Genomic DNA, 15,592 nt, shown 5'->3' with positions numbered 1-15,592 from the left:
GTCCTGTGTGCAAAAGGCTTTAAGAAGAAGAACAAGATAAATCAACAAAGAGGTTTATTGTCCAAGAAGCTAGCAATCAGAATTAAGGTACAATTACCTAACTAATCCTAATCCTATTCAGTTCGTCAACTTTCTCTATACATTTCCTACAATGACTTGCAACACCATGACAGTATGGCTGCTCTGCTCTTATTTAATAGGCTCCTTATTGGCCATTCTTTGCCTGCTGGCCATAGTTTAAAGGCTCTGCCGTGCATTATGGCTTAAAAAAAATTCTTTGGGGGGGAATCTGTGCACATACTCAAACCCAAACTTGGTCCTTAATGGTAACTAGTTATTGTTCTTCATTAAATATAGATTGAAACAAAAGAAGCTACAACAGCATTGTCATCTTCGTCATCATCATCCTCCAAGACTTCAGATGATCTCCATAGAGGTGTTAAGGAAGATTTCACCACTCACAGGAAAACAAACAGAGGGGATCTTGGTGAGTCTGATATGTTTCCACTTGTAAACTTTTACAAAATATTCCAAAAGTGTACACAATAGATCTGATCGGGTCCAGCTGTCCGTTTTTCAGCCTGACCCGATCGGACCCTCCCTTCTCCTGTATGGAGTGCTGGAGGTAAACGGACTTGTGTCTGATTACACCCGGCTACCTCTGGGTCCAATTTGGCAAAAAACAAAAAAAACAAAGGGGGTCCATTTTCTTTTGGCTGGTGTAAATTGACAGCAGGTCTGTTTACATCCGGCTGCCCATAGAGAAGAGTGGGCTGTGTCCACTAACTTATGCAGAACGGACACTAACCTGTCATTCACCCGCTCCACGCAGCTCAGCAGTGGATCAGCGGACGTGTACCCTGCTGAGCAAAAACAGTCCTGGCTCGAAGGAGAAAGGGCCTAAGACTAAAAAATATAATATTTTAACAATGCCTTTGTAGCTTACTGCAAACAGTGGCGACTCTAGGAACAATATAGGGGGGGGGGGGGGTCACATAAGATACCACAGTCAAAACGGGAGGGGTACTCAATTTTCACCACTACATCATACCACTGAAAAAAACGAAATAAGTATATATAAATAAGGTAACAAAATACGATGGTAATGCAGAATGCAATGATACCTTTTTATTGTACTAACCTAACACTTAAAAGACAAGGTTTCAAGAGTTTTCCTTTCTTCCTCAGGTATTGCTTCAGACTCGAGAAAGAGGAAAACTCTTAAAAGCTTTTTTTTAAAGTTTAAAGCAATTTCAGCAATCAGTTAACGCAGTAAAAGCCCCTAGTATTGGTGCCAGTTTACGCAGTAATAGCCCCTAGTATTGGTGCCAGTTTACATAGTAATAACCCCTAGTATTGGTGCCAGTTTATGCAGTAATAGCTCCTAGTTTTGGTGCCAGTTTATGCCGAAATAGCCCCTAGTACTGGTGCCAGTTTACGCAGTAATAACCGCTAGTATTGGTGCCAGTTTACGCAGTAATAAAGCCTTGTATTGATGCTAGTTTATGCAGTAATAAAGCCTAGTATTGATGCCAGTTCACGCAGTAATAAAGCCTAGTATTGATGCCAGTTCACGCAGTAATAAAGCCTAGTATTGGTACCAGTTTATGCAGTAATAGCCCCTAGTATTGGTGCCATTTTACACAGTAATAACCCCTAGTATTGGTGCCAGTTTACGTAGTAATAACCCCTAGTATTAGTGCCAGTTTACGCAGTAAAAACGCTAGTATTGGTGCCAGTTTATGCAATAATAACCCCTAGTAATGGTGCCAGTTTACACAGTTATAACCCTTAGAATTGCTGCCAGTTTACGCAGTAATAGCTCCTGGTATTGGTGCCAGCTTACACAGTAATAACTCCTAGTATTGGTGCCAGTTTACGCAGTAATAACTCCTAGTATTGGTGTTAGTTTATGCAGTTATAGCCCCCAGTATTGGTGCCAGTTGACGAAGTAATAAAATCCTAGTAATGGTGCCAGTTTATGCAGTAATAACCCCTAGTATTGGTGTCAGTTTACGCAGTAATAACCCCTAGTATTGGTGCCAGTTTACACAGTAATAACCTCCTAGTATTGGTGCCAGTTTACACAGTAATAACCTCTAGTATTGGTGCTAGTTTACACAGTAATAAAGCCTAGTATTGATGCCAGTTCACACAGTAATAAAGCCTAGTATTGGTGCCAGTTTTACGCAGTAATAGCCCCTAGTATTGGTGCCAGTTTATGCAGTAATAGCTCCTAGTATTGGTGCCAGTTTACACAGTATTAATGCCTAGTATTGGTGCCATGCTCTCAGCACGGAGGAGGTAGGGAAGAATAGTGAGACCTGCCAACCACAGTAAATAAAATGTTAAGGCCAGCCGTGCCAGTGGCAGCGGTCTTAACACTTTTATCAACTTCGTGGGAGATCTTTATGATTTCCCAGCGGGTCTCCTGATGCCCTACAGTAGAGTGCACCTCTCCATCCAGGACTTCTTCCCTCCGCCACTCACCGTGGCAAAATGAAGGGGGAAGGCTGCTACAGCGCACCTCTCTATCTGGGAGAGGCCAACCTTTTGAGGAGCGAGGGCAACTTTAGCGACTTGGTAACTGGTTGCGGGCCACAATGAATGGAGCGGGCAGATGACAGGTCAAACATGGATACAGCCCACTCTACTCCATGGGCCCTCTGATCAGATTCGCCCAGACAGAAGGGGACGGATCCTCTTCTGTTTTTTTGTTTTTTTAAGTGGATTGGAGATAGGCAAGTGTAAACTGACACAAGTCCTGTTACATCTGCCGCTCTATTGAGGTGAATGGAGGGTCCGATTGGGTCCACCTGAGAAACAGACAGGTGGACCCGGTCAGACCGATCTTGTGAAAGGGGCCTAAAGCTGCTTTCACACTGATACACTGCGGTTTACCTGCTCTTCAAATTACCTCAATCTTCGCTTCTTCCCCAGGATTCCTGCAGGTATCGTTGGCTGCTGCTGTCTCCCAGGCTAGTATAACCGGTGGCTGCTGCTGGTTGTCCTCCAGGGCTGGTACTGCTGGTGGGTACTGGTAGCCGGTACTGCTGGTGGGTACTGCTGGCGGGTACTGTTGTTGGCTAGTGCTGGCGGGTCCTGCTGGTGGGTACTGCTGGCCATTATTGCTGATGGGTACTGCTGGCTGGTATTGCTGGTGGGTACTGCTGGCTGTTACTGCTGATGGGTACTGCTGGTGGGACCGCTGACTCCTCTGAGACACCAACGGAGTGTGACAGGAGCGGTGCTGGAGGAAGCATGCGGCTTTAGTAGATGGCAGAGCCAATGCTTCCTGTATCGCTCCTCTCACAGGTGGAGTGCATTTGGTATCACTTCGCTTGTGACAGGAGCCGGAACTATACAGGAAGCATTGGCTCCGCTTCCTCTAGTGTCGGCTCCATTCGCCACAATAACGCTTGAGGATGGCGGGTCGGGATTCGGCAAACTGGGCTTACCGACCCGCCAGCCAAGAGCAGGAGGTGGGATTCTGTTGGGTGGGCATATGGGGGGGGGAACAGCATAATGTTGGGGGGGGCATGGCCCCCTCTGGCCCCCCCTAGTGGCGCCAATGACTGCAATCTATTAACACCTGCTTTAAAGCAGCCTATAAAGCATATCTAAACCTAAAAACGAAGATGTAACATATTGAAGCTTAAAAGTCCTTAGATGAGGTGGTTGCATTCGTTTGTTTTTTTTTTTTTTTGGGGGGGTTCTTTTTTTAATGCATTTCATAGTTTTGTGAATTATGATTTTTTCTTTTTTTCTTTTTTTTGTAATTGTAATCTTGTGAACAACACGCTTTCTGTCCTTGGGTGGCTATGATCACTCCTCCATTGTATCTACGGGGAAAAATGATGAGTGTCACCCAGACTGTTCTCCAGATAGGAACTACAAATGGGTTCTCCTTTATCTTCTTTCTTACATGGTGGAGGGGAATTAGTAATTTACAGAACGCAGAAATTTTTGTTTTTAATTCTGCCAATAGGAAGTTACAAGGACACAGAATTTCTGTAACGATCTGTCTTTTGTGTATTTGCTAAAAATTTTCTTTGCCTGAAAAATAAAAGCTTATGCAGCCATCACATTTAGAGACTGGTAAACTGCAACATATTTAACAGAAAGAGCTCTATTCAAGTTTATGTTTGCAACTTAAAGTCCCTTCTATAGTTCTCAGCCTCTTCCTTATCTCTAAATTCCTTTTTCTTTTTTTCTTTTTTTTTTGCTTCTATGATCCAACTTTCTGTTAGAGGTTGGGATTTGTAGTGTGCATGCAGGGCCGGCCCTACCATGGGTCCCGGTGGGACCATGGGACCCAGGCGGCACTTAGAGAGGGGCGCCTCTTCTCTTCTTCGGCTATTGCTAAAAAGAAAAAAAAAGGTCCGCGGCGGGCCTGACATGCACACTGCGTATGCGCCGCTGCCGCTCGGGAAAACCCGTAAACGTTCGGCTATTTCCGGGAATAGCCAAACATGTACGGACTTTACCGAGCGGTGGCGGCTCATGCACATTGTGCATGTCAGGCCGGCCGTGGACCTTTTTTTTGGCGCCGGGCGGCACCATTTTTAAATCCTAAGGCGCCTTTTAGGAACAGGTAAGTGAGACTGCTCCACACACAGCCACACTACCTGCCATTATGCGTGGCTGCAGGCTTACTACAGCAGATGCAGTGCTGCGGGCATGTTACATGCCCACAGCACTGCATCTCCTGTAGTATGCCCGCAGACCCGCATTCTCCTCTACCATGCCCGCAGCACTGCATTCTCTTGCACCATGCCCGCAGCCCCGCATTCTCCTGCACCATGCCCGCAGCCCCGCATTCTCCTGTACCATGCCCGCAGCCCTGCATTCTCCTCTACCATGTCCGCAGCCCTGCATTCTCCTCTACCATGTCCGCAGCCCTGTTTTCTCCTGTACTATGCCTACAGCGCTGCATTCTTCTGTATTATGCCCGCAGCACTGCATTCTCCTGTACCATGCCCGCATCCCTACATTCTCCTGTACCATGTCCGCAGCCCTGCATTCTTCTGTACCATGCCCGCAGCCCTACATTCTCCTGTACCATGTCCGCAGCCCTACATTCTCCTGTACCATGCCCGCAGCCCTACATTCTCCTGTACCATTCCCGCAGCCCTGCATTCTCCTGTACCATGCCCGCAGCACTGCATTCTCCTGTACCATGCTCACAGCCCTGCAGGGCACTGTGGCACTATAGACTGTAGAAAGCCTGGTGCGCTCATCTGCCCAGTGTCTACTGCTCTGTCCTGCTCTTGCTGTCACTCCGTACACACTCACACCCCTCTGACTGCTTTCATAGTCCTATAGAATGTGGGGGCCTCTTGGAGGGCGTGAATTTTTTTTTTTTTGGGGGGGGGGGGCAGCATTTCATTCTCTGACCCAGGCAGCACAATCTCTTGGGCCAGCCCTGTGCGCATGACCACCAAATGTGACAAATGTGCACTGCTCTTTTTAACAAATGGAAGCAAGGGGGGTAAAGGAGATGTTTGATTGCTCACAGGGGATTCTACAAGAAGACATTAAAAAAAACCCATAAGAAAGAATTTCATGAGCTATAGATTATTGGGCCTTTAAGTAGTGGATTTTTATTTTTTGGAAAATCAGGATATTGCTTAGTATCACTTTTTATAGTTTCAAACTATAGTTTTTTGTTTGCTCTTCTTTATTTCATTTTGATTTATATGTTATGGTTTTTTTTTTAATTTGTTAGTTTACTCCTTTGACTGCCTTTCCCTCCAGGATCTCTACCAAGCACAAAACATGCAGATGGCAAATTATTTGAAATAATTGAGGGCATGCTTGGAACAGTTGAGGCTCAGACAAGTTCCGAAAAGGTAATGCATCATATAAAACTTTTTTTTGTTCTGTGAGCTACCGCAAATGGGTCTTACCATTGCCAAGATATTTGTTATGTGCTAAAGTGGAGTACATATTCTCAGTGAAGTGACTAGCTTCAGGTGATACCCAGAGATGAAACAAATCCTCCTACATATGTTGTATCTTTTTATCTGCAGCCTTCTCTTATCTACAGCCATTCAAAGTATGAAGTGTTTATTAAGCTTGTTTGAGCTTTCAGAAAACAGGGGACGGATTGGAGGGAAGGGACACAACCCCTTCACACTGCACATAGAAACAGAGCTGAGGCTGACAACCACAGGCAATATGCTGGAGATCCCTCCCTTGTCACTTTTTTACCTCTTGGTGTCAGGAAAACTTGTCAGAAGGGACTCATGTAGATAGCAGAGAAAGGAGGCAGCGGAGAGAAATTAGACTTAGTGCTCTGGATTGATACAAGCTGCACAATTCTGGATAAAATGAGAATCACAATTTTTTTGTTTAGAAAAAAGATCACGATTCTCGACGTAACATTGTCTTATGCAAAACAATTGGGCTAGCTTTACTGTTTAGTTTTTAAAAAAAAATCCATTAAAGTGTATTTTTTTCCAAAAAAATGTTTCCGATTGAAAGACCATTGTGCCACTACAGTTTGACATAAAATATTGCAACTTCACAGTGTGAAGGGGGGCCATTTTATTCTCTAGGGTCTCTGTTAAAAAAATATATATAATGTTTCGGGGTCCTAAGTAATTTTCAAGCAAAAAATACTGATTTTAATTTGTAGGCAACAAGTGTCAGAAAAATGCCTGGTCTTTAGGTGGTTAAACTGCCTTTATGTACAGATGGAAGTTCATTCCTTTGATCTAAAAGAACAAAATGATACATTGTAAAACATGTTTATAGTTATCTCCCAGCGCTTAGCAATGTTGATAAAGAGTCCTTTCACACAGGCTTTCCGCCCGGCGGACTCTGTTTTGCTCCGTCGATCCCTGCTAAGCAGGCAGATTACAGGTCCGTCTCTGCTTACTTTTTAGAGACAGAGCTGTCAGATCCCCGCTCTCCTCTATGGGAGATCGGATGAAAACGGACCTCCTGTTAGTTTTCAACTGATCCTATCCGATCCGATCCTCTAGACGGATGGAAAATAGGGTTTCCATCTGTCTGGATTTCACGGACCATATTGGATCGGATAGCAGCGGGTGTCAGCGGAGATATCACCACTGACATCCGCTGCTCCATAGGGGTGAATGGAGCATCCGATCTGGTCCACCTGAAAAACTGATAGGCTGACCTTTACAACCAATTTAAGGCTTTTGACGTTTTTTTTTGCCAAAGCTCCTAAACTCAACTCCATAAAAGCCTATGTGTCCATGTACCCATAGACTTTTAGCAGAGTTTAGGAGCTACTTTGTTTAGGTGAGGTTAAACCTCCCTTCCTTGAACGCAGGGGAAAACGCAAAATGCGGCAAAATCACTGCAAAGACTTGGTTTGCGTTTTTGCCGCAGGTTTGCATTTTCCCGCGGCCGCGGTCAGGAGCTACCAGTGTGCATGAAGCCTAAGTCATTGTGATCTAGGAGTCCATCTCTTGGGTACAGTGAATTGCTTTGTTTCAGGACTTCTATACAAGCATTTTTGTACAAACCGAATCATTCCAGACAGCTCACTTGGTTTTTACATACACTTGGCCATGACATAAATTGGTTGTCTGTAATAAAAGCATATTCAAATGACGTTATTCATTAGTAACAATATTATGTATTAATACCTAAGCAATACTTGACCAAGTTGGCCTTACAGCAGAGAATACTGCAAAGCATAAAGAGAACTATACGTTGCCTGGGAGGCTACTAAAACATACTGTACATTTTAGGGTTGAGACCTGAAACTGATTATTTCTAAGTATGGTCTAGGAATAAACATGCATTTCACACAATTATTCATATGTACATTTTTTTCCAGAGCAATATTTCACAGTGCACCTGCCCTGTATTACCAGGACCACCAGGACCAAAGGTCAGTAACAGGAAGGATACCAAAAAGTAACATATAGCCTAATTTACTAAAGAGAGAAATGAGATTGCATGTTTATTTTGGCTTGTTTTCACACGCTTATTTTCCATTTCAACCTGCTTTATTAGGCGTTTAACGCTCATGTGACATCATATGCCTATTTTTCTCTGCCCACGAAATGAATGCATAAAAAATTGCTTACAAATTTTCCATGTGTTCATCCACCTTGAGCATTTTGGAGCTAACTCATTGCATCATTACGGTGTTTGAATTGGTATTTAGGTGGGAAATGGAGGCAATTTAGTTTCTCCATTGGCGAGTTTTACCCATTTTCCAACACAGGTTATATTAGACCAATCTTTCTCAATCTTTTTATCCCAAAGGAACCATTACAGTAATTTTCAGATCTAAAGGGACCACTCCTAAGATTAATTTATTGGGGGTCAATGGAAAAATTCCCCTTACATCGGTGGTCAGTTGAAAGAATGTTCCTTATATTGGTGGTTGGTGGCAAAAATGCTCCTTACATTGTTAGTCAGTTGGAAGAATTCTCCTTATATTGGTGGTTGGTGGGAAAAGGCCCCTTACGTTGTTGGTCAGTTGGAAGAATGATCCTTACCCTGGTGGTCAGTGGAACGGATGCCCCTTACATTGGTGGTCATTGGGAAAATGGCCTTTACATTGGTGGTCAGTTTGAAGAATGCTCCTTACATTGATGGTCAGTGAGAAAGGACCCTTACATTGGTCATGGTCAGTAGGAAGAATGTTCCCCTTACAGTCGAGTCTCTGGCTCTGCCAAGTGGTGTTAGGCCTGGAACAATGCAGGCACTATCACATGGGAAACCAGTTAGCCACAGATCAAGGAACCCTTAGACTACGTTCACATCTTGGCGTTGCTATTACAGGCGTTTAGGGGCATTTTTTCAGGCTTTTTTATGGGCGTTTTTGCAGGCGTTTTACAGGTGTTTTTTGTGCAGGCATTTTTAGATTGACTAGAGACCAATGGAAAACGCCTGTTTTGAGCGATGGGCGTTTTGCTCACGGCGTCAAAACGCTCAGATGTGAACAGGGGCCATTGAAATGAATAGGATTTGTCTTGTTGGGCGTTTTGAGAGCTGATCCTAGAGCAGAAAATCTCCCCCAAAACGCCTACATGTGAACGTAGCCTTAGATACTGTACCTTTGGAATCCTGGTTGAGAATGGCTGGATTAGACTCAGGTTATTAGATTCATTTGACATTAAAAGTATTCTAAAAAAAAAAAATTAATATTAAAGTGTATTTAATCCCCAAAACAAAAACTTTACATATTGCAGTTTACCAGTCCTTATAATAGCTACAGTTGTTTTCTTTTCCCTTTATTTTCACCTGGTTATCTTACAAACAACTTCCTGTCTCTTCATTTCTATGCTTTTATCTCCACTTCATCTATAGTGGCGATGAAAAATCCTGATCACCTCCCCAGAGTAGTACAATGTTACTGTGGTTCTGGTCACTGTATGGAAAAAAAAAAAAAAACTGTAAAGAAAATAAAAAAACGTTTAAAAACTAAAAAAAAGATTGAAAAAAAAATACAACTTTTTTCTTTTATTTTTATATACTGTCACCAGTCAGTGTCCCTGATCACCACCACACCAGTTGTATAATGATTCTGTACTGCCCTGGTGATAATATGTAAAAAATTGTGGGGAAAAAAAACAACTGTTTTAATTTCTTAATTTAAAAAAAAAAATGTGACAATAAATTACAACTTCAAAAACTCGCCATGCTTCTTAATAAAAACCTTGGACTGTCTACTTTCCAAAAAGGGGTCATTTGGAGGATATTTGTATTGTCCTGGCATTTTAAGGCCTCAAGAAATGAGATAGGCCGTCAGTACATCAGGATCGATCAATTTTCATAAATATATACATATATATATATATACACCATAGTTTGTGTCACTCTATAACTTTCCTGCAAAGTAAATAATATACACTGATTTGGGTTATTTTCACCAAAGAAATGTAGCAGTATACATTTTGGCCTAAATTCATGAAGAAAGATTATTTATTTGCAATTATTTTTAACAGAAACTAAGAAAAACGCATTTTTTTTGTTTTTTTAAATTTCAGTCTTTTTTTTAAAAAAAACAAGCGGTAATTAAATATCACTGGAAAAAAGCTTGATTTATGTGAAAAAAAAAAAAAAAACGTCATAGGGGTACAGTGTTGCATGACAGCACAATTGTCATTCTAAGTCAGACAGCTCTAAAAGCTGAAAATTGGCCTGGGCAGGAAGGGGGTAAAAGTGTCTGGTATTGAAGTGGTTAAAGAAGTATAGACAAAGCTTTTTTGGCTGTATTTCTCCTATGGATCACAAGAGTGCAGCTCATTTTGCTTGAAGCCCGCTGTCAACTGACGTCAGAGAGCCGGTCCAAGCTTGGGAAAGATCCACCTAGATGCCTCTCCTGGTGAGAGCCCCGGCCAGCCGCTCCCACTCCCTGCACAGCCCAGTGCTCTAGGAGGTGCTGGAGGGGCAGACTAGAGATAGGGTGACTGACAGTCACCAGCTCTCTGCAGCCTGAAGACCGAGAGCTGATTGATAAGTAGATTTTGATCGCTCAGTTCTCGGTCTGGAGTCGGTGCAGCATCAGACGGATGTTGCATTCACCTAGGTGAGTATAATTTTGTTTAGGAATTCTGAACTTTAAGTTTACAGGAAGTGCCATAGACATTACATTTCGGGAAAGATTAACAGGTATTTTCTGTATTTGCTGAAAATGTTCTTTGCCTGAAGAAAGAAATTGAATGCAGGCACCAAATCTAAGAGCTGGTAAGCTACAACATATTCAAATTTAGTATTTGGATTTAGATACGCTTTACGTTCTGTTGAAATATAGATTATTTTGCTTATTTTTGCAAGTAATATGAAAGCTCCTGAGAATTGCCTTGAACAGCTGCATCAAGGGCCAGCATTCAGTTTACTTTGTGCACTGGCATTTTAGCACAAGTATGTCCACAGGGTCCAAGTTGTTTGGACACATTATTGCTGCAAATTATATTAGCAGGAGAATAATTTTCTATCATATTCGTGTGGGCAAAAACTTTCCTTAACCACTTGCCGTCCAGTTGCCATAGTTATACTGCGGCAGGTCGGCTCTGTTACGCAAAACGATGCACCTGTACATTGTTTGATGTAGCAGATAGTGGGCGCGCATGTGACGATTGGCTAGAGGGGGAGCCAGTCAGCGGGTCTGGCGAATGCGATGTCCGCCAGGCACCTGCAATCGCTCCCCATGGAGACAGAACGGCGGTCTGCCTATGTAAACACAGCAGTCTGCTGTTTTGTCAGTGATGAACACAAGAATCCTGTGTTCCTCCTCTTTTGGAACATAATTTTTTCCACATAATGCCTGGTGAATTGTGTGCTGTTATTGAAATTCAACCCATTTGCTACTGTTATAGAAATTGGCACCCTGTGTTTGTTGTGTTGCATTGACACGTATTTTATTCTACGTAGATTGTTCTTCCACTCAGTTATCAATTAATTGTCAGGCTTAGCGGCCACTCACCGACATAAGAACATCGCCTAACCTGGCCATCTCATGTCTATTGGTACCTTAAGTGCAACGCTGTGCAACAACCGCTTCTATGCCCTGTTCGGCCTTGTTTCTAAAACACAGAGTTTTTCATAAAACCATGGGTTGCTGAGCTTGCCCTTCAACATTTTCTTATATTAATTCTAATAAAATTTTACTTGAAAATGTTTGGCAATTATTGTGGGCCTGTTGGCTTTGTATGCCAAGACTGTTTTGAACTCCCAGTTAGAGACATCGTAAGGTCCACTGTACCTCCTTATGTGTGATATGACAGGTACTAAATTATTTATGCCTATTTGTTTACTAGGGGGAAAAAGGAGATGATGGTTTCCCAGGACTTCCGGGTAGCCCAGGACGCATTGGGGAGAGAGGACCAGTGGGTCTCCCTGGCCCATCAGGTCCACAAGGGCCACCTGGTCCACAAGGAATTCCAGGGCTTCCTGGAACCACAAGCATGATAAATGGTTTGGATGAAGAAAATAAGGTAATTAAGTAAAATATTTAAATATTGATATTAACAGAAAATACTTTTAGATATTCACTCAGTTATTTAAAATGAAGAAAGTTAAAGTGATCATGGCACGTAAAAACTCACTTTCCAGACTTGGCTTAGTAGAAAATCCCATACCTACAGTGGCTGAACGTACCTTGGTTACTCTTCTCATTGTCTACGCTCGAAAGGCCATAGCTTTGCAATGGAAAAAGCTCCCCCCCCCCCCCATCTCTTTTAATCTGGAAATGAATGGTGAATAATTTTTTACCACTATAAAAAGATAGTTACATTAACAGAAGTTGCCCAAAGAAATACGAAAGAGTATGGTCTAAATTGTTTGCTGATCCCTCTACTGCATCGGTGATGACTATGGATTAAAGTCAGATATTGAATTTGGGTATATTACCAGATCCTTACTGCCATGGGGACGTCCCCCTCTTATTATTGTAAAATTTTCTCCTACGCACCTTTTGTCAGGCCTGTCTAATCATAGTGAAATTATTGTGAGCCCCACTTTCATGTTTTATGGGTGTAACCCTTACTATTACTACTTCCTGATATTTGTACCGTTATTTCAAGCTCCCTTGCAAGGGTTTTTTCCACTGTGTATTGTTACTATTCTTTTTTGTTATTTTGTTCTTTTAATATTTTTCCCTAATTCTCAATAAAAAGGTTTATAAATAAATTCATAATTCACTTTCCAGTGTTGATTGGAGAATTCCTTTCCGCAGAGCTATTGTGTGCTCCTGGTGGGGGGTGGCATGGGGAGCCACCCCTGCCAGGAGAGCCACTGGCATTAACCGCATGAAAAATCCAACATGCTGGTTGTACCCATGTTGATCGATCAATCAACTCAGGTACAATCAGCCTCCCCCTACATGGTTCGAACGTTAGCCAGTTCAGCTGGGTCATTTTAAAAACATGCATCAGTGGTACTTTTGCTCCTTCCTTGTTTGTGTGCCTATAATTGAAACACTTTGTATTTTTGTATGGCTACTTCAAGATAAATACTGAGAAAAACTAATGGTGGCTTGTAACTTATACTAATGGTTTATTTAGATTAGCAACTGGGGACTGAGCATCGCTCTTGGTAATGTTGTGCACCATGGTGGAGCAAACTGATAAAAATTAGGTTAGAACTAAAAATGTAAGACTCCTGCACTGAAGACTATATTACCTCTGTGATACTGAGCTGCCATGGTCAATCTTGTTTCTTTTTTGGTCAGGAGTTTTATTAAGAATAGGCGAGTTTTAAGAGCAAAAAAAAAAAAAAGTGCATGTATTGGGACATGAATTAGATTTTCCGTTTAGGGCTTCTTCACTGGGGGTATTGTAGGGAGTGACAGATTTGTAATACAGAAAATTATATACAGTACAATATACTAACCAAATAACTCTGTGCCATAAGACATATCAATGTGCAGCAAATGATTTAATTATAATATGTTATTTTTTTGTTCCTTTTTTTTTAGGTTCAGTTACTTAGTGGCCCTCCAGGACCTGAGGGACCACCTGGACCTCCAGGTCCCAACGGATACCCAGGACCACAAGGACCGGAAGGCATACAGGGTCCACCTGGCCCTCCAGGACTTCCAGGTCCCCCAGGTCATCCAGGGACTCCAGGATCTCAAGGGCCTAGAGGAGACCAGGGACCTGAGGGGATACCAGGTCCAAGAGGATTTCCAGGTCCAGCAGGACCACCAGGTTTTGAAGGCCCACCAGGTTCAGAAGGCATAAGAGGACCAGAAGGGCCCCAGGGACCACCAGGACCACAGGGCTCCCAAGGATCCCAGGGGTTACAAGGGCCAGAAGGCAATCCTGGAACTGCAGGCCAGCAAGGTATACCCGGTGTGGAGGGGCCTCAAGGATTGCCAGGACATAGGGGAGAAGAAGGATCTCCTGGAATGCCAGGGCTACCTGGTCTGAGGGTATGGTCTAATGATTAGTTTTATTTTAAACAAAACAAGTTTGTGATAAATGTTATATAGATAATGGTTTTTGCTTTTGAGTCATAATTTAGGCAACCAGAGCTTCAAAACTTTACTAAGTTGTATAGCCACTTGCTATATCCCATAGTTTGTAGACTCTTTAACTTTTGCACAACCCAATCAATATACACTTATTGGGATTTTCTTTACCAAAAACCTGTAGCAGCATGCATATTAGCCTAAAATTTATGAAGAAATTCGTTTTTATTTTTTTAATTTATTGGATATGTTTTATTGTAGAAAGTAAGGGCTCTTTCACACGGGCGGTCCGATCAGATCCGCCTGTCAGTTTTTTAGGCGGATCTGATCGGATCCTCCATGCAGCTCTATGGGGCAGCGGGTGTCAGCGGAGGTCACCTCCGCTGACACCCGCTGCCATCCGCATCTGATCCTGTGCTGAAATCTGGACGGATGGAAACCCTATTTTTCCATCCGTTCAGTAATCAGAGCGGAGCGGATCTGATGAGAGCGGACAAGCGGTCCGCTCTCCTCCGATCCCCCATAGAGGGCAGCGGGTGCTGAGACACCTCCCTCTCCGCTCTGCAAGCAGAGACGGAGCTGTCATCCGCCCGGCTCAGCGGGGATCGCGGATTGATCCCCGCTGAGCAACACGAATCCGCCTGCGGAGGCGGACCGTGTGAAAGAAGCCTAAAAAATATTGTTTTTTTTGTTTTTGTTTCTAGTGTAAATAAAATTAAAAAAAAACCCAGAGGTGATCAAATGACACCAAAAGAAAGCTCTATTTGTGGGAAAAATTACAAATTGTTCAGCATTGCTTGACCGCAAAGTTGCCAGTTAAAATAACGCAGTGCCATATAGCAAAAAAAAATAAAAATGGCCTGGTCATGAAGGGGGTTAAATCTTCCGAAGGTCTGGTGGATAGTCAAGGCATTGGGGTCATAACAAACAGATGGAGATGGAAACATTGGCAGATAAAGTTTTTCAACCGATTTTGAGGGTTATATGAAACTAGAGAGTAAATCAACCTACAGGGGACTAGTGACTACCCAAGACTAAAATATCGTTTAGTGGACTTATCACTTGCATGTTGTTAAAGCAAATTAAACCTTTGGTTTTAGTGTCGGTTCACACTGATCCGACTCGAAGTCGCCCTGACTTCGGGCGACTAATGAAGTCGCCTGTGCACCACGACTTCGGTGCAACTTGCAACGACTTCCCATAATGGAAGTCAATGCAAGTCGCTCCGACTTTACACAAAATAGTGCAGGAACCTTTTTCTAAGTCGGAGCAACTTGAGTCGCTCTGATTAGAACGGTTCTATTGCACAGCATTGGAAGCTACTTGTTGACAAGTCGGATCAGTGTGAACTGGCACTTAATGGAATGTTTTATATTGCTGTTTTAGTGAAGACCATGCAGGTTCAGGACTTTCTTTTTACAAAAACATTTTCTTCTTTTAACAAAAACAATAGGCCACCTAATACTAAATATAGTCCATGGTCTCCAGAAAGGTTTAGTTTAATAATCATAAAATGTTTTTACATTTATTCCACAGGGAGAAAAGGGGGACATGGGGGAAGTTGGTCTTTCAGGAATCAGAGGACTACCTGGTGAAAAGGGGGAACAAGGTCATCCAGGACTACCAGGGCTACCAGGGCGGGTGGACCTCACATGCTGCAAGGTGAGTACTATATACATACACTCT

General features: G+C 42.8%; 1 protein-coding gene across 1 annotated transcript in view; it reads left to right on the top strand.

Annotated features, from left to right (window-relative positions):
- The window catches only part of LOC309567455 (uncharacterized protein), a gene marked incomplete at its 5' end in the record, with an annotated part of 68,878 nt that overhangs the window by 14,118 nt on the left and 39,168 nt on the right, over positions 1–15,592 (top strand). Inside the window, 6 exons of the mRNA XM_082272844.1 lie at positions 358–487; positions 5,758–5,852; positions 7,817–7,870; positions 11,754–11,930; positions 13,412–13,867; positions 15,443–15,568. Coding sequence (XP_082128970.1) covers positions 358–487; positions 5,758–5,852; positions 7,817–7,870; positions 11,754–11,930; positions 13,412–13,867; positions 15,443–15,568 — 1,038 coding nt within the window. The remainder of the gene's footprint in view (positions 1–357; positions 488–5,757; positions 5,853–7,816; positions 7,871–11,753; positions 11,931–13,411; positions 13,868–15,442; positions 15,569–15,592) is intronic.

This window comes from Pelophylax lessonae (genome assembly GCF_965119305.1).
Source record: "Pelophylax lessonae genome assembly, chromosome: 11".
Classification (NCBI taxonomy): Eukaryota; Metazoa; Chordata; class Amphibia; order Anura; family Ranidae; genus Pelophylax; species Pelophylax lessonae.
The sequence above is the reverse complement of the archived record's forward strand: the minus strand, read 5'-3'. Positions and strand labels throughout refer to the sequence as shown.